Genomic DNA, 19,851 nt, shown 5'->3' with positions numbered 1-19,851 from the left:
CAACGCTTTCAATCTTTTAAAGCTAACAATAGCATAAAAAAACCAAGTGTTAACTTGCAAATCAAAAAAGAGGCACACACTTTATCTTCTTTGACTTTCTCTAAATGGATTATGGTATAGAGTTACAGCTCCAAGCCGAAGAAAGTCCTTTGAGTTTGGAATGAAGAAGGGAATTATGAAACTGCAGTGTGACTTCATTGTTTATTATGCGTTGAACGAAGCAATCATTCATTTCATTTTGCAATCTGTCCTTTAGAGCCTTGTCAGCACCTCTCTCTCTCTATACTCTATCTACTATTAGACTGTCATCGGTCATAGCACATGCCACATGCCACATGTGTATGCCTCGTTCTACACATGTATGCAACATGAATGCTTGTGGCATGCCTCTTACTATTTTTTAAATATTCTTTTTTCTTTTACGAGCCATGTTCAAGTGAGTCCTTTTACATATTAGGCAGGGCACAGACAATGTAAAGGACATTGAAGTTGACCCCTAGGTGTGTGTGTGTGCGAGTGTGTGTGTGTAAGTGTGTGTATTTGACTGCAGTACTAGCTTGTGGCTTAGCAGCAACCATTCTGTGGTCATTAGCCTAAACCAAAGCTGACTTGACTCTCCTGCACAGATTTTGTGCAGAATTTGCAAAAAAAATAAAGGCTGGTCAAAATGCTGCAGTTGAGTGTGCTCAACTTGCAAGATACCCTGTAATCGATATATTATTGATTAGTAATATCTTCCTGCGCTTTGGGCTACGGAGAATAGTTTAAAATATATAAAATTATTTCTGTATGAATTATATACTTGTAAATAATATATAAAAAATACTTGGAGACTCCGCCACCTGCTCGCTTAGCTCGCCAGCCACCCGCTCGCTTCGCTCGCGGATTTAAAGGGTGAAACGGGGAGCAATTTTTAAATTATTCTTGACTAAAATTCTTCAATAAAAAAACTAAGCATTTTTTAGTTGACTAATCCTAAAATAATATTTTTCTCACTAAACTTTATGTTTTTTTTTTTATAAGATAAATATCTCAGCATTTTACGAAATACCAATTCTTATATAACTTACAGTTTTATAGCAGTCAGCTTATATCTGTTACTTCTTTACGCACACAATATTCATACCCTTTTTAAGCACAGTCTACAGGGTATAACAAGAAAAGAATGAATAAAACGAGTCCACAAAATGCGACGGCGACACAAATCTTCTTTATTGCTGCTACGTTTTTGCATGCACAGACAGGTAGCACACACACACAGTCGCACACACACACACACACACACACACACCTACAGACATTCGCACACCCAGACTGTTACACATGTGTGGAGTTTGACAAGAGCACATTAGAAAAGGCCCCAGACAAACAACTAATGGCCTTTTAAGGCATTTTGTAGTCAGCCTCTCGTCCAGCTTCCAGCTCGTCTTACCTGTAAACCAGCTATCGAGGCAGCACAGGTGCTATTCCACCTGCTCCTACTGCCAGTGGAGTTTTCTCTTCGATCCGTTCAGCTTGTTGTTTTAAATTAAAAATCCCAACATACTGTGACACACGCTGTGTTGGAATATTTTCCATGTATGCAGTTTTCGTTGACCAAAAATTTGATTTATGCCTCTTGGGGCTTACTTTTTATATAGGCAACTCATAGAGTATAAGGGTATATTTATTCGTGGTCAAGTATGTAACCGATGCCAGGTAAATTTTTGCTATTAAGTCTCAATACTATTGAACAGCTTAAACAGCGGATCAATATAAATATGTGAATCTCAAAGCCTAGAGACTCAAAGGAAAGACACGTATTATTTCCTTGCTTTTTTTTGCCTCGAAATCTGTCAAATGTAACAATAAATATGGCTGTTTTAAGTTTATATGTGAAGCCCGCGCCTAAATGTATGCAGTATTTTTTTTTTTTTTTTAAACTTGAGCAAAGGGTATCTTCTAATCGGCTATGTATGTATTTTTATTGGATTTGTTCAGCTGCTTGCTATGGATTTCTATAAAAATATTGCGCATACGCCGCATTGCACGTTCACAGCAAATGAAATTCTCATTTTCTTGACAACTCACACAAAATGCTGCCATCCAAAAAGTGGCAACTCCAAAACGTTGGCATTGTGCGCGGCCAGATCGCTGCACATGAACGGACAATTACACGCACGTTCCATGCCACGAATTTCCATTGCCAAAGGGCCGAAACAATATGTGGCACGGTGTCTGTGCGTCTGTGTGTGTGTGTGGCAAAGTGGCAACTGAGTGGAGTCAGTTCATGACTTGATTATCACCGCCCGTTGCACTTGCACAGTTGATGGCGACTGCATTTGCATCTGGCATCTGCATCTGATGAAGTTGCGTGCCACAGCAACGGGGTCATGGGGCAAGTGGCAAGTGGCAAGGGACGCTGTAAGATGACGACGCATCATTCAAATGATGTTCTGTTTGCTTGTCGGCATTTTGATGCAAAGTAGCAAGTAGCAAATGTCAGCTGTCAGCATCAGTGCATAAATGTTTCTTCGATTCGACCGAAAAAATTTATGCTAAATATGTTAAATCTATAGGATTTTTGGTATTTCTAGTATTGCTATATCAGCTCATGACTCTAGAGGAAGCTTTCGTGATATGACCAAACTTTTGTGATATCAATTTAGCTTAAAATATAAAAAAAAATCACGTTTTCGTTGAATAGTGCATGAATATATTTTTTTAGAGTGGTTCGGCCTCAGATCTCTGTAGTTAGTTGAGTTTAAGAGCTGAAATTCGGTAGTACTATACTAAGTACTATATTCATGCCAAATTGGAAAATAAATTTCACCTGTAAAGTTGCTAGGTCACCGGCTTGACCAATTTCGAACTGTCATAACTTTGGCAAAATTTAAACGAATGTCAAGCAGAATGTCTTAATAATCATAGTTTGTCTTCTTAATTCATTCTGCATTAAAATTTTTGGTAAATTTTTTATATTTCGAGTTTTTGGATATTCGGCATAAGATCTCTAGAAATACTGACAAGTTTCAGCTGAAATTTGGTATGTATGCTGGTGTTGATATTTGTATTCCAGTTTAACTTCTTGCATGCCGATTTTCCATCCTTCTCTATGAGGAAACTTATCCTAACTATGTTAAGTTTTCGCTCTTTCTCATGTGCTCTACTCACATGTTTGGCCCATGCACTTATGATAATTTCTGCAAGTATTTTATGCCAACGTCAACGCAATTTTTGGCCACTTTGCTTATCACACACACAAGTGGAAATGCGACGGAGAGGGGCGGCTGTAAAATGGGGGGCGTGTTACTATCAGGTAACGGGCCAACTGTGCAGCCGAGTGCAAAAAAGTATGCACATTAATTCAAGTAAAAATAAATTATAAAGGCAAAAGGGGGAAAGGGGGAAAAGGACGAAACAGCCGTCGACTTTTCGCTGCTCGTGCATTTTATGACGTTTAATGTGTTTCCACTGTCAGCGGCAGAAGTCAGCGTCGCAGTCGTCGTCGGCGTCGGCGTCGCAGTCAGCGTCGATGTTGCAACTTTTGTGCAGAGAGCAGCGTTGAGTGCATTTTGTTGATTTATAATAAAATAATGTAAAAATATTACACAATAATGAATGCGCGCGGGGTGTTGTCAGTTTCTCCCCCTCTCCCTCTCTCTCTCTCTCTCTCTCTCTCTCTCTCTCTCTCTGTCTCACTCGCTGTCTCTTTCCAGTGTCTGGACTGCCATGAAATATGAAACAAGCAAATGTTCAACGAGAAAAAGTTGCGAAAAGAAAGCAAAAACCAAACAAGAACAAGAATATGAAATATGCGGCAAATAAAACTTTTAACTAAAATTATATATGTAATGGTATGTCATGTGTGTGTGTGTGTGTGTGTGTGTGTGTGCTGGTTTGTCATGTTGTTTACGTTCACTTCTTGGCCATTTTTCTTTGGCCAGGCTGCTTGAAAATTTATGCGGCACTTTGAACTGTGCATGCCCTACATTTCAACCAGAGCAGAGAAAGAAAGAGAGCATTTCGCAATGACATTGGTCAAAATATTACCATATTTTTCAACAGTTCAACGATTACCAATGCTAAGAAATAAATTTATTAAAACAGACATTTGTTGCAATTTTTAAAATCTTTTCTTTTTTGAATTGAATACAAAAAATTTAATTATATTAAATCTAATTACTTATCAGATCAGATCAAACTCATAGATTTTAAATTTTTGCTGAAAAAAAGCTTTTTTTTTCAATTTGATTAGATCTAGAAAATAATTTTATATTCAATTTTTAAACATCTTTTTTTTCAATTTGATCAGATCTAGAATATAATTTTATTTTCAATTTCTAAGCATCTTTTTGTAATAATATTTATAGTTTATGTTATTTAATAAATTAATTAGCATTGAAAAAGCGCTTTCTTCTCTTTATTTAAACTCAACCACTTTACTATCAGTTATTTTCCCTTACTGTTATAATTATTCCTGGAGTTTTCAAGACCATCTTATCTTTTTAGTAATATAAGTTTCTTTATTCAAATTAATTTTGGTATTTTAATATCTATCTTTTAAGAAATGTGTTTTTTTTTCAATTTTGAGATTATTTTCTTGTATTTAAAACTATTATATTTACACGGATTGTACTGATTGAATAGTTGAGTAAAGAAAAACTTGTATATTTAGTGATGAATGAGATCTTTAGGTATTTTGTCAAAATAATAGCTTTAGAGTTTTTTTCATTCAAAAACATTGCGTAAGCGTATTAAGCTTTTCATAAAAATTCGCAGAAGTATTACAATTGTATTTATATATTTTGTTTGCACTTAATTTCTACGAAAAAATGTTGACATGCTCGCAATGTTTGCTTGTAGTGCAACATAAAACTTTAGCTAACTGCAAAACCGTATATATATATTTTATAAGACCCACACTCAAAGTCAACACTTACAATCTGTTCAAAGTGTGTATATATTTGTGTGTAAGTGTGTGTGTGTGTGTGTTATGACGTTTTAGTTCTTGCAACTTTATCGCGCCAGAAATTGCATCATATTTCAAGACAAGCGCGACAAAATATAAAAAATACAAAGTTCACAGGTAGACAACTTTTTTAGCTGACAATCTTCCCCTGCCCCCTCCATATTACTTACCTCAGTCAACACATGTGCAAAGTTTTTCTTGTTGCGGCCACGTTGCGTATGAGTAATGCGAGACAAAGTTGAAATGCGCTATTTAAAAAAAGAAATCGCTTGGCATTGAGTTTGTGAGTTTGAGTTTATTAAAAGGTTGCGTCGCTTGATTATAATTTATAATGACACTGGGCTAAGAGCGTCGTCTTTAGAGCGCAATCCTTGGCATAATTTTGAAAAGGCGAAGATAAAAGCGCAGTATGCACATAATTAATGAAACACCAAATGTCGTCTTCAGCAGCGTATGCAGCAACAGCATTCTGTAAAAGAACAAGAAGAAGATGGAGCAGAAAAAAATATAGAAGAGGAAGTGCGAGAGAGAGAATAAAGACCAAACAAAGTGTAATTAAAAAGTACTTAGTGTAGAGTCATTCGTTTCTGCTTCCTCTCTACACACTGAGAAAAATGTGCTCGACAATTTTTATATTTACATTTTAATTGAGTTTCAAACATGAAAATCTATTAATCGAAGATGTTTGCATTTTAGCCAGCAATAATTCATAAATGAAACATTTTTATTTAAATAGATTTAATATTATGTGAAATTTAACCAGCAATAAATAAAAAATAAAACATTTTTATTTAAATTGATTTAATATTATATGCATTTTAACCATCAATAAATCATAAATAAAACATTTTTATTTAAATAGATTTAATATTATATGCATACCAATAATAATAACCTTTCATTTATATAAAAATGTCATAATAAATATTTAAAATTCGCAAAAATAGATTTGAAGACATTAGTGAAAGTAGTGATTAAAATTTAAAATATATAAAGATCTTGAAAAAAGTAAGGAAATGATCCGGTGAGGTTAAATCAAAAATTTTCAGTGCTAGAAAGAATTGAGCATTCTAAATACCTAAAAAAAAAATTGTTGTCTTCAATATTAAAATAAAAAAATTTAGAATCTATAAAAATCTTTAATTTACAGATGAATTAGATACAAAAAAAAAAAAAAATTTCAAACATATTATATATTATTTTCTATTATATAATATATAAGCTATAAAAATCTTTAATTTTGAATAAGTTACTAGAAAAATAATAATATTAAACATATTTAACTTGAATGAAACTCATTTAAAATGTAATTCATCGTTGAATAATTTGTGGCCTTTTTAACATCAAGAGTTTTCTAATTTCTAAATATTTTTATATGTGCCCATGTTTTTATATAAATTTTTTGCTAATAATTTTTCTCTAAGTGTATCATTTCTTTCTTTTCATTGTGTCTCTCTCGTTTGCACTCATTCTTACCTGCGATAAATAGTTTTGCGCTGTTGTAATTTATTATCGTTAGCGTTATCCTTAAAGAAGTAGCGCCTGATGCCGCTCAGATACGAGCGAAAATATTCGCTCCAATTAATCGTTGCTATGTTAAACTGCAGCTTCTCACGCTCCCCAATCGGCAGCAGTTCGTTCAATTCGTCAATGTTGCGATGGGCAAACTTCCACTCCTTCAAACCAAACCATGCCATCATATTGATTATGCGCGAGATTTTGCGATATGCCTTCACGTACCTAATGACCACAGGACCACAGGACCACACAATGGACAGTGGACAGACAAGAGACAGGAGACAAACAAGCAGAACAAAAAGAAGAAGAGCAGACACTCATTCAGTATTGATTACCTTTGCTAATTGGGCAGCAATAGCAAACTGGGAGAAGCTCGAGCAACTCGGAGAGCATCAAGCAGTACAAGCGGTTCATAAATAAATGCCAAATGCCACTGGTAATGCGCTCTAATTGCAATTTGTTAAATATAACGCATACGACATGTGGTACGCGCACAACAAAAGCAGCAAAGTTAATGCAGACGAGTTTGGACTATGTTTTATATACCCTACATTTATAGTTAAAAGATTGATCAGAAAAGCTAAATCTAAAAATCTAAAAGCTTTAAATTTCTTTTTATTTATAAAGCTACATTTTTAATTTTTTTATTTATCTAAATCTGTTTGAAAATAATTTTAGTATCTTTATATTTTAGGTTTTTACTAAATCGACCAGATATTAATTAATAAATTTATTTTCTTATTTATAATAATTAATTATTGCCATGTTTATATGAATTTAAGCTCTAAGTATATAAAACTCCATATAAAATTGAATCCACTAAAAACATAAAATAAATTCATTAACAAAAATTTCAAATACTTCCTTGAGTTTTATATGTTATTTCAAGAATTTTTTGTACTATCATATTAACGTATTTATCTCAATATATGCATAAAATTCTTTTATTTTTGGAACCAGTTAAATTTTTCATTTACTTATTTATTGTTATGAGCTGTCCTAGTAATAAAATCCAGCTAGATGTTTATATTTATTAATTTACAGTTATAGTTATATATCAGACTATCCATATTTATAATATTAAGCTGATATTGATATTTATTTATTTTGAATTTGTATAAAAATCTGATTATTATTATAAATATTCTTTAAAGACTTTGCTCTTTTTCTCTAAAAGTAAATCTGAGACTCTTTCTACTTCACTTTTTAAATATTGTAGCTAATATACCCTATGGTCCTTTTTGTCAAACCATTCAATTGCCTTTCAATGTAGCGTTTAAAATCCATTCAATGTAGCAACAAAAAAAAAAAAAAAAACCTGAAACCCACTAACTTATACAGCACAATCTCGTTGGGTGTGACTGTATCGATATCTATCTGCTATTCTCTCACTCTCTCTATCTCTCTCTCTCTCCCTGTCTGTTGCTCCCTCCCTCTCCCTCTTGCTGTGAATGTATGTGTGTACTTACATGCGCTTTTGTCCGGTGGCCATGGCAATTAAATCTAAAATATAAGCTGGGATATTGTGCAAGAAAAATGCAATTGCACAATGCAGAGGCTTCGATGGTATTATAACGTACGAGAAGCACCTGTGACAATAATGCGGTCCAATGGGTTCGATGTCCATGTGGCAGGTTGCAGGTTCCAGGTTGCAGGTTCCAGGTTGCAAGAATTGTTGCAGCAATTGCCCCCATTTCGATTTCGGTTTAGTTGCCGTTTTTAACGTTTTTGGGGTTTTTGGGGTTTGTCATAGCAGTAATTTTTTTTTTTTTTTTTTTTTTTTTGTTATTCCGTTGCATGTTTTGTATTCCGTTTTTATTTTGGTTTTGGTTTTGGTGTTTTGGTGTGGCATGTGCTCAGTTGCATTGTTTCAAGGTATTAAGCAGAGTGTAGATAAATTTTCCGAAATACAGAAATACAGAAATGGAGCAGTAAAGAAAGAGGGTAATATTTAAGCATTTCGGATTAGACAAGCATGCAATATTATGACTCTGGTTCGTGTGTAGAACTTTGCCACAGAAATTGAAATTCAACAATAGAATATTTTTTATGAAATACACACAGGTGTACATATATTTATGTACATAGGTGTGTGTGTGTTTGTGTGCTTGTAACTCACCAAAGCGCCTTGTCGAATGGCTCGTGAAAACCTTGACGCGACAGGTGCATGTACTCGCCCCAGGTAATGTTGTTCACGTCCGAGACGTAATTGTACACGGGCAGCTCGGATTTTCCATCGAGTTCATTTTCACGCTGTTCGTATCTAAAATGGAATCATATTAGCTGCATGAGTAAAGTTGCTTTATGTGGTAATTTAATATTGTTGGCTTTATTTTTAAAGAGTATTCATAAAATGTTAACTAAGCTTAGTTTGACACAGTTCGAAGCACATAATATTTAATGATTCTTAATTAAATCATCAAATTTATCTGTGTGTAAATTTATTTAGACCTATTTTTGCAATGGCTATTAAGGGCGTTTAATAACAATTAATGAGATATTTCTACGTAAAATGCATAGAAAATAAAGTCAAATTTTTAAAAAACTCTTTTATAAAATTTAAGTGGATCTTAAAAAAAGAATCTTATGCTTTTAAGCATTTCAGAGTCGCAATTTCATTCTACCTTTAATAATTTGTTATAAAAAAAAATTTGCCTTAATATTTAAAATTTAGTATTTTATAATATTTTCAATTGCTTTTTTTTGATTTTGAAAATTAAAAACAAAAATATTTATTTTACTGAAAAAGCTAAAAATTTATTAAATAATACTGAGCCACTTTACTAAAGATAAATGACAAATTAACATATTTTGCAATCACAAAAGAACCAGTTCCAATTAATGATGTATAGAGGATATAACTCCATTACAATTTTGATAAGAAGTTCATTTAAATAATTAACAGAATTAATTTTACAATGAAAATAACAATATTGGCAAGCTAATTAGTGAAAATAGAGAAAAAAAAACTGAAACTAGAGGTCATTAAAGCAACTGGCTTAAATAAATAAATAGCAAACTGCACAATGAATTGAAAATACACATTATGTGGCATAAGAAATGAATAAAAAATGAGCCGCAAATCATTAATTAACCAGCTGCTCAGTAAGGTATTTAATTTCCTTGGCAGACTTTATCTGTTGAGCTGGAAACGCTTTAACAATACGTTTGCCTCCCCGTTCGACTAGCAAATTGAGCAACTACTTTATGTGCTCCGTTTTCCGTTCAGCTTTCCCTTTTCCCCCCATTTTAACCCTTGTCGTGTATACACTGAAAAAAAAGAACAACTTCTAAAATCAAGAACATTCATCTTAAAAAATTTGTTCTTAAAATATGATTATTTTAAGACCAAATTACTAAAGATTATTAATTTAAAAAATAGGTTAATTTAAAAATAGGTTCTATTTCAGTTGTGAAGCAGTAGGCGGCGGTTCGAATCCCACTCGTAACAAATTAAAATAACATTTATAAAATTACTAAAACAGAATAAAATAATAGTAAATGAAAATTTAAAAATAAAAAAAAATATAAATATAAAAAATAATTTTTGTTTATTTTATTTTTTGATATTAATTTTAAGAACATTGATTCTTAAAATAAGAACTTGGTCTTATTTAAAATGTTCTTAAAATCAAGATGTGTTCTCTTAATTCAAGATTTTTATGTTATCGATGCATTTTTTAGACCAAAATCTTGATATAAGAACATATTTTTTTTGTGAGTGTATGGACTAACCTTCGGGCGATATCCCAGGCGGATGCTATCATTGCATTCACCACATAATCGGCGGGCACCATGTTCGCTTTGCTGTTGGCGGTGCCGTAAATGCAATGGACGAGTCCCCGGGCCGACCAAGTGCATAAACCTGATGGCCCGTACAAATTATCAGTCCAGCCGGGAAATGGATCCTTGTACGTTGACATTACTGCAAATAAATAAGAATTAATGGCTGCTTTGTTGGTCAGAGCGACAGATAGAGCGAGAATGGAGAAACGAGACCGGAGAAACGAGTCCGGAGACCGTTGTTGATTTTAGACAATGCCAAAAGCGATAATGGTCCAATGGCTCCTACTGTACCTCTATCCTCTTTCCTCGTTCCTTTCCTTTGCTCCTGCTGGCTACTGCTAACTGATATGCCTGACTCCCAATTGCAAGTTTTGCACTTGAATTTTCTGCTACTTTTCTTTATTTTTTTAATACCCATTTCATTTCATTTGTTGCTGTTGTTATTGCTGTTGGGGGCAGAGGCAGGATATGCCAGGATGTGTTAGGATGCTTTGGCATTTTTGTGTTAAAATAAATGAAAATTTGTTTGCGCTTTGCTACGGAGCTGCAAGCTGCAAAACCGGAGTCTGAGGTCGGGAGTCGGGAGTCAGAGGAGTCGGCAATCGGGAGTCGCCAGTTGTGGGTCTGAGCAAGTCAGGCATGCTCTGACTTTTAGCTGGGTTTTGTTATACACTCACAATCGGTATTTAATATTTTTAATGATATTTGTAACATATAATATATTTAACTTAATTAAATACAGTTGAATTAATTATAATTTTTACAATAAAACCACCCTCATCTAAGAAATTACTCAATTTTTAATAAAACTTAATAAAATATAAAATTTATTAGTCCTTGTTTCGATACTTTTATTAAAAAAAAAAAAAAAAAAACCTTATTCCGAAATCATATTCCTAATATACATACTACATATCACTAGAGCTTACTTAGAAATCATCGTTCGGAATACAAATTTTTGTATAGCGAACTATTTCAATTTTGCAGATACGTCGATTTAATGTGGATTAATGTTTCGAAAATTACATTTTATATGAAAAACTTTGCCAATTTTGCAAATATATTCGAATCAAACTCAGGAAATTTCTATTTTAAATGTACACTCAAAAAGTTTTTCCAAAATCGGTCGAGTATATCATATTGCTTCCAAGGAAATGTGTTTTAAAAATGAGTTTTTGATTAAAAATCTATGTGAGTCTTGCAAATATTCCAATTCAACTTAAGAAATTTCAGCAGTAGTACCAGTTTTTCCAAAATCAATCCTCTATATTATATTGTTTCCATTGTAAACTGTTCCGGAAATAAGTATTTGTATGAAATATTTTGCTAATCTTGCAAATATTGTAACCAAATTCAGGAAAACTCAGTAATAATGAAGTATATGTATTCCAAACAAGTTTTTTCAAAATCGATGAGCTATATCATATTGTTTTTAAGAAAAATTATTTCGAAAAATAAGTTTTTTTATAAAAAATTTAGTCAATTTTCCAGTCAATCTGAATTTTAAGAGAATCTCAGTTATAGTACTGTTAGATACATCCTCACAATTTTGTTTTCAAAACTGAAGGACTATTTCATTTAAAAGCTTAAGAAAGAATCGGTGGAAAATGGGTTTTCTTTAGGAAAAGACTTTAATTTTCAGAAAATTCAAACCCCATATTTTATCTAATAGCATTTGCGAGTGTATTTAAATCTTCGGCAATCCGAAGACAGTATTTGCTTTCTTCTTTTTCGGGACGTTACGTTACGTTGCGTTTTTCGGTTGCCGTTGCACACACAAAAAAGTTTTTTGCACATGCATTTATCTAGACAAAGCTTGCCACACTCAACTCGACTCTTTTCGACTCGACTCGACTCGACTCTTCGACTTTGGTCCCCAGTTGGTATGGGGGCAAAATGCAACGTTGTTTTCTGTTTTGCACAAAATTTTAAATATTCCTTTTTTCTAGCTGCTGCTGTTTCACTGATCCTTTGGGGTCCTGTTCACGTCCAGGCAGCTGGCGAATTTCAAATTTCTTTTTTTTTTTTTTTGCATTTTTTAACATTTTTGTATGCAATCTCACGAGCTGCCCAGGGGCATTTTGGGGCTAATTATCTGACAATTAGTTTGTGAAGTCAACTTTAAGACCACAGCAAGTCTTCTGATTTCTCTCTCTCTCTCTCTCTCTTTCTCAAGCACTTTTGGCAGTAAACTTACCAATGGGCGGTCGAAAGATGCCAGCGGGCAAATGAAAAGCACGATGATTGACCAGATTTTCGGCACATTTCTTTGTCATGGTATACGTATTGGGCATATCACCAATTAGACAATGACGTAGCTTCTCCAGGGTATCATCATCGAAGGTGCGATAGATCTATAAAAATCAATGTTTCACTTGCAGTTGCAGCATTTTTAATTTAAATAAATTGTTAAGGCAATCTGATCAGGCGGCAGTCATTGCGTATGCACATAAAATAATAACAATATTCATGAGTACTGTTTGTTTACCCTCTCCTCGCTCTTTTCCCTTTATTTCCACCCTTTTAAATGCCCCACGCATTGAGTTTGCTCGTTGAACCAACCTGCATGATTTTTTCGTAGCCAATTTCATTCTCGTACACTTGTTCCTTGATGAATTTGCGATTGCAGTTGCAGTACAGTGTCGAAATGTGTACGAATGACTACAGCACCATTGAGGTGGGCGGCATGGGCGTGGGCGTGGGCGTGGCATCATGTCCAATGTTGATTGAATTGTGTTGAAATTGTTTGCACGACGCGGCCGTAAAAATATGCAACAACAGAAAAAAGCATTACGTTGAAAAGTATAAATATATACACACTTACTGAGTGCTGTAAATATTAAAATTCATACACAAATATTTTACACGCAGACATACAACTTATGTATTTTGGTTACTTAACACGATATGCGAATATTTAACTCAATGTCATAACAAAAATTAATCAATATTTTAATCAAGACTTAAACACAATTATGAAAATCATTCAGAACTTTTTAGAAAAATTAAATTAAATAAAACAGAATTAATTTAGAGACCAACTAATAATCAAAAATGCAACCTTTCAGAATCAAATTTGAAGTGTCGCCTTCTCAATATTTAAAATGTTGAAAAAAAATATTTTTTCCGAAATATCAAAGGGGGGAGTACATGATATTTTCGGGGAAATTCGAAAATTAAAATTTTTTTAAAGTTTATAATTTGCACATGCAGAATCAATTAAGAGACCAAATAATGATCAAACTGATATTCCGCATGAAAATCGGCTATTTTTTGACGAAGTTATGCAAGTTTGAAGTCTAGGAAATCCGTGGACTAGCAACTTTACAAGTCAAATTTTTTGTCAGTTTTGACATAAATTTTTACAGAAAAATGAAACCCCTCAGAATCAAATTTAAAGTGTTTTTTTTAAACTAATTTGGGCACGAGGAGTTGTTTAAAAGTGAAAACTCAAGACTTAATATTTGGAAAAAATTATTTTTTCTGAAAAATCAAAGGGGGGAGTTCATGATATTTTCGGGAAAATTTAAAAATTAAAAATTTTTTTAATTTAATAATTTTTAGATAGAATATTATTTTAGAGACCAAATTAAGATAAAAATGACATTCCGCATGAAAATCGGTTTCGTTTTGACAAAGTTATGCCAGTTTGAAATATGGTATTTGGCATATCTTCTGAGATTATTAATTCTTTGTAAGTCAATATAATGTTTCTCACCTTTAACTGCTTCATTTGCATGGCCAAGTCGAGAATCTTCTTTGTGCCGAGGACATTAATGTCGATAGCATCGCTTAGTTTCTCATTGAATTTGACCGAAGCAACCACGTTGAAGACGATCTAAAACCGGAAAAAATAACGAAAAACTAGAATATGTAATACATATTAAAATTGCATAAAAATGGCAAGCAACAAAACACGAATACCAACAACAATAACAACAATAACAACGTGCAGCTTAACAACAAAAGCACATGGAAAATGCACGAGAAGTGCATGCAAAACAGAAGCGATTGCAGGATGCATTTGGTGTCGCCTCGTCCTGGCTGCGTTCGCTGATAACCTCAAAGTCAGAAGGAGGGAGTAGAAGACACACGCGGACATGTGGATAAAAGGAGGAAACAGGACATGGCTACACATGCAACTGCTGCATTGAACATCGACAACAAAGCAATTTTAGTTTTAAAACTGTACAAGGACTAAGCGCAGTGAATCCTGCCGACTGCACCACATGCAAGTGAGTGACTTGTATGCAAAATGTTTTGCTAAAACTTCAAAAAAATAAAAAATATAAAGTACACACAAAAAAAGGCAAGTTTGCAGACTGACAGATACCCAGCAAATGGCTCTGAAATATTTTTTTTTATATCATTTTAATACTAATTTATTAAATCTACACCAAAATCTTTTATCTTGTAAAATTGTATATTGTGTGAAAATATCAGCCTTCTATGTCTTATGGTTTGGGTTGTTTAATGATCAGTCAGTAAGTAAATGAGTGAGTCAGTACAAAAAATGTCATATATGTATATAGATGAAAATACACAAAAAAAAGAAGTCTAACAATCCAACAATGTTTTAAGAGTAAAATTAATTTTTTTTTTTTTTTTTTTTTTTTTACATAATTTGAGTTTTTAAGACATAAATTTTAATTTTAAGAGTTTTTTTATAAGTGCACAGCTTACAAGGACCAATTTCGAATTTTTGTGTAATTTTTCAAACAAAGTATCCTCTTTAAGCTGTAACATATGTTATCATAAATTGATCAAACCCTTTCTTGCACACTTTCAATGGGTGCAGGGTATAAAAAAGAACTAAAACAGCAAACGGATGCGCCTGGCAGGACAATGGCTCGCGCACGCCAAACACTTGAAGCATGCACAGGAATTTTCATTTATTTATATATTGTTTTTTATAACCAGGAGAAAGAGAGGCTGACGCTTCAGTAGAATCCTATGTAGCAGAAGTCGGTATACATTTTCACAGTTCTACGTGATGGTTTTCAATTTTTGTTGAAAAGTAGAAAATATATATATGTATATATGTATATTTTTGTGCCTTTGCTTTATTTTATTTTATTTTATTCCTTTTTTTTTTTTTTTTTTTTTTTTGGTATGCGGAGAAAAAATCATAAAAAGGAAATAAAGCGACGACTGCATGCTGTTGTCGTAAACAAGGCGCCTGCTTTTGCCAGGCACTGTTACGTAACGTAATGCACAAACAGACAGACAGACAGACAGACAGACAGACAGTCAGATAGATAGAGAGACAGTCAAGGAGATTGAGAGACTGAGAGCAGGACATGGGAAGCGACTCATTCAAACAGATAGGCAAACATATAGAATACAGTGAGAGCAAAGTGAAGTTTCACACAAAAGTCCATTGATTGAATTGCCAACAAGCAGACAACAAAATGCAATACACGAGATCCTCTCCAGCTGTTCTCAACAGAGATAGACAAAAAAAAACAAGAACAAAAACAAAAAAGTGATAAAGAGAGAGATAGTGTAAAAGAATGAGAGGGAGCTACTCACTTGGACCTCAGACAGGAGCATTGCACGGTCGCCGGCATCGATGTCCAGGTCGATGGCACTGTAATCAGCGCGTATCGGATGCACCTTCTCCAACAGCTCCGGGCACTCCACGCGCATTGTATTGAATATCTGTAAAATATAATAAATAGACTTCAAGATTCCCTCTAAACGAAACTTACTTCAAACGAATATTCTTCTAAAATTCATGTTAGTTTCATTCTTTGCTTAATAAAATACTTTACAAAATATAATTGGTATTTTAAAAGTTCTTAAATTATAATATTTTAGGCGCTTTATTTGATATTTTCATTAATCATCGTTAAAACAGACTGAAAATTACCCTATGAGCAGAACAAATCTTGCTCTTATATCCTTCTGAAGCTCAATTAGTTTTTTTTTTAAGTTTTCTGAAGGATTGAAAAATGATGTATGGAATTTAAAATTTTTTAAATTACTGAAACATTTTTTCTACGTGCGAACTTACATAAAAAATCGGTTGAACAGAATATATTTAAAACTCTAAAATATTTGAAAGTATATTTGGCTGTAGAAATTACTAAAATACTGCAAACTATATTTGCCGCATTTGGTTTAAGTTGGTTTGTAATTTTAGTAGTTTTGGTACTTAGTATTTTTTTTTTTGTATATATTATATATTTGAGGCTTACGTATTTTTTATTTGATATTTAAAAAATACTGAAGAGCTATATTAACATTTTTTTTCGTATAAAAAATCATATATCAAAAAAATATATTATGTGTGCAACTACCATAAAGATAACAATTTTCTAGTTTTATTTCTAATTTGCAATTATTTTTATACCCTATAATTTAAAAAGGACAGGGGGCCATAAAATTTGTTTTTTATATAATTTTTTTTTGAAGAAAGAAGATTTTCTCGATATAAAATAGTGATATATTATTTAATTTATATCAGTTTTTTTTAGTGATAATGAAAATGCTTATAAGCACAACTCTGAGCTCTCATAGGAACGATTGGTTTAAAATTAAATATAAATAAAAGTGATTACAACTTTTTTAATATTGAAGTCTGTTTACTTGCATACCTTCTAATGTTGATTAAATATTACAGGGTATATATCAACAATGCCAACCGCTAGCGTTGAGTTTGCATTGTTCCCTGCCGGCAGGAGACGATTGACAGGCAAACGAAGCGCCTTCACTTACTATTTCCTTCGTCCACACACACACACACACACACACACTAACACACACACACACACACACATGTAGAAGCGGCAGCAACTCATTTCCCCAGTTGCTATTGACTTACCGACTCATTGAAGAATCCTTGCAATCGCTCCTGCACGCTCATGTTGTCCTTGCTGCGTATCAGCATGTAAATTTTACGCAAACCAAAGGCCCGCAACAATTTCTCGGTTAGCACTTTGCCCACAAAACCCGTGCCGCCGGTAATGAGAACCGTGGCATTACTATAGAAATCCGTAACGGGCATGCAACTTGCTGTTGCCCCAACTCCAACTCCAACTCCAACTCCCCCTCCAACTTTAACTCCATCTACATTTCCAATTCCATCTACTGCATCAACTACAACATTTCCATTGCCATTGCTCATTGTGGTTGCCTCGAGGTTTTCCATGTTGCTGTTGTTGCTGCTGCGACTCGAGGAGCTTGTCGATGAGAATGCCTTGCGAGAACCTATCGATAGGGTGGGTAAGGAGTACTAAATATGTTAAACACGGTATGGAAAAATGGAGTGTGAGCAAAAGAATGAGAAAAATCTTTAAAAGTTTTAAATATCTGGAAACCAGAGCAAAAATTAAATCTATAAAACAATTTGTAGTTGAGGTCGATATGTGAAAATAACTAAAAAGATTTTTCTTAAAGTTGGATTAATTTTGTTTAACATTGAATCCGTCAAAGTTCTAAAACAGCTACCAATCTTATCTAGGAAAAAACTCTTCTAATAGTATCTTATTTCTTCCTAAGAAAAATCAATATCTTTTGATGACAAGAATTGGTTAATTGATTATTTTATATTTTTAGATATAACATACATACAGGAAAAAATATTTTCAATGGGACTTACTAAAAAATATAAAATACACGTATCTATAAATATTTTAAGCAGAATTCTAATAAAGTTATATAAAGTTATATAAAAATTTGTTGTAGAAAGTAAATTTCTTAGTTTTCGTTACCTTCATCTAACTAACATTCCAGAACAAACTATTAAATGTTTCAACTTAAATTAAAAATCGATCCATTCAGTAGATTTTGATTTTTTTTAAAGTCAGACTGTCTGTTTATTTAAATTTAGTTATAATAAAAAGTATCAGATTCCTCAAATTCTATTTTGTTATATTTTCAATTGCCAGAAATAAAACAGTATTCTATATAAAACGTTCTTAAAAAAATTAAAACTTCAATTTTATAATTATGTTTAAAAATGCTAGTTTAAATAGATAATTTTAACTATTTTCTAGTCAAATGACTTATTGTTAAAACTTCTTAAACGTTTTCCTTATTCCACTTTTTACTTTTCCGCTGTTTTACGAGTATCCATTTCTATATTATCTTTAATCTATATCTTCAATCGATTTATACACACCTTTATTGTCGTTTGTTTTCTGCATTTTGGCCTTAATAAATATAAACGAACCGTTCGTCAGTAAAGCACGACACACATTGAAAGTTCTTTTAAGCTCTATATATTTCTAATTGTTCAAAAATAATATAGGGTTGATATATAGAACAAAGTCAATCAATAAATGACAATCCACCTGCCATAAAGATTTTCCCAACGAAATTTCAATTATTTAAAGGAAATTCTAACCCAATTATTTCATATGCACAGCGTATATGTGAGTGTGTGTGTGCTTGTGGTGTGTGTGTGTGTGTGTGTGTGTGTGTGTAAGTGGTGTACTTGATGAGTTATTCAACTAAATGGTTTGTGCGCCTGTTGAGGTCTTGCGCTGACATTGCGGTTGCATTTGACCTGATGACCTGTACTGCAGACACACACACACTCACACACACACACACACACGCACATTGTCCACCCTTGTTAGTGTCTGCTAACCTAACTTCTAACTCTCTCTCTCTCTCTCTCTCTCTCTCTTCCCATATCTCCCCTGTCGTTAGACGCCTCTCGCCAGCCATTTTAAACATTGTTAATTATTCAATTATCAACAGCCAATGTGCCTTGTGCCACTTCTCCCTGCTGTCAGTGAACACAACGCTGTGCAGCCCAGTAATTATAAAATTACAAAGGATTATAAGTGTGTGACAATGACTGTTTAATCACCTAGATCTCTGATAGTATAGAAGTTAAGATAACCAAATTTGTTAACAATACTCATTTGTTGTGCACGCAGATTGAGTTTATTTTTGAAATTCGACACATGTCACTAAGACCGCCCAAAAATAATAAAATTGTTCAAAAAGAGCTATGTTGAAGCTATTGTCTTAAAATGTGGTACACAATATTTTTGCAATTTTGCGAATGTGTGCTAAAAATTTCATTTCCATCGGTAAATAAACAGAGCAGATAATTGAGATCTATTTTGATATACTTTATTTAATACAGGTGCAAGTGAAAACCATTTTTTCAAATGACGACAGTTTCAATTATTATTATTTTTTTTTTTCAGTTATTATTATTTTTATAATAATTTAAATTTTGGTCTTTTTGATTTTAAATTGTTTGTGAAAATTTCAAATATTAAAAAAAGAAAATATAATAACATTTTCAAACTGCAATCAAAATGTATTATACTTATCAGGATTAAAACAGAGTGTCCAAGTATTATTGGTTCTTTTTTAATATTTTACTTGTAGTACTTACTTTAGTTATTTTTTAATTTAATTGTAAATTTTAGTTATATATTAAATTATATAGCTTGAAATCAAATGCCACTAACTTCAATTATACATTTTTGAGCTATTTTTCTTTTTGCTTTGCAACTACTTAATAGTTTTTTTTACGCACTAGCACATATTTTAGCAGAAATAATTTGAAGTGTCCAAAAATAATTAGTTCTTTTTATGTATAGATTTTATGTGTGGTACTTATTTTAGTG

At 32.8% G+C, this 19,851-nt stretch overlaps 1 protein-coding gene across 1 annotated transcript; it reads right to left on the bottom strand.

Moving 5' to 3' along the window:
* Positions 1 to 5,308: 5,308 nt before the first annotated feature.
* Positions 5,309 to 18,405, bottom strand: LOC117786703 (fatty acyl-CoA reductase wat). The gene is made up of 11 exons (XM_034625055.1): positions 18,381 to 18,405; positions 17,082 to 17,467; positions 15,788 to 15,916; positions 13,974 to 14,093; positions 12,818 to 12,916; positions 12,453 to 12,609; positions 10,205 to 10,394; positions 8,589 to 8,732; positions 7,939 to 8,058; positions 6,428 to 6,691; positions 5,309 to 5,420 (listed from the first exon to the last, which is right to left on the bottom strand). The coding sequence occupies exons 1-11, from the start codon at positions 18,403 to 18,405 to the stop codon at positions 5,309 to 5,311; spliced, it is 1,746 nt and encodes a 581-aa protein (XP_034480946.1).
* Between the last annotated feature and the right edge of the window lie 1,446 nt (positions 18,406 to 19,851).

This window comes from Drosophila innubila (genome assembly GCF_004354385.1).
Source record: "Drosophila innubila isolate TH190305 chromosome 3L unlocalized genomic scaffold, UK_Dinn_1.0 0_D_3L, whole genome shotgun sequence".
NCBI classification, from domain to species: Eukaryota; Metazoa; Arthropoda; class Insecta; order Diptera; family Drosophilidae; genus Drosophila; species Drosophila innubila.
This window is presented reverse-complemented; position numbering and strand designations above follow the sequence as displayed.

Bases quoted from the DNA above. Each gene is read 5' to 3' on its own strand.
- LOC117786703 (XM_034625055.1), bottom strand. From the start codon at position 18,405: ATGCAGAAAACAAACGACAATAAAG. The intron at 8,733-10,204 runs GTTAGTCCATAC...ATTCCATTTTAG, and splicing joins GCCTGGGATATCGCCCGAAG to ATACGAACAGCGTGAAAATG. The intron at 6,692-7,938 runs GTAAGTACACAC...TGTGGTCATTAG, and splicing joins GCCACCGGACAAAAGCGCAT to GTACGTGAAGGCATATCGCA.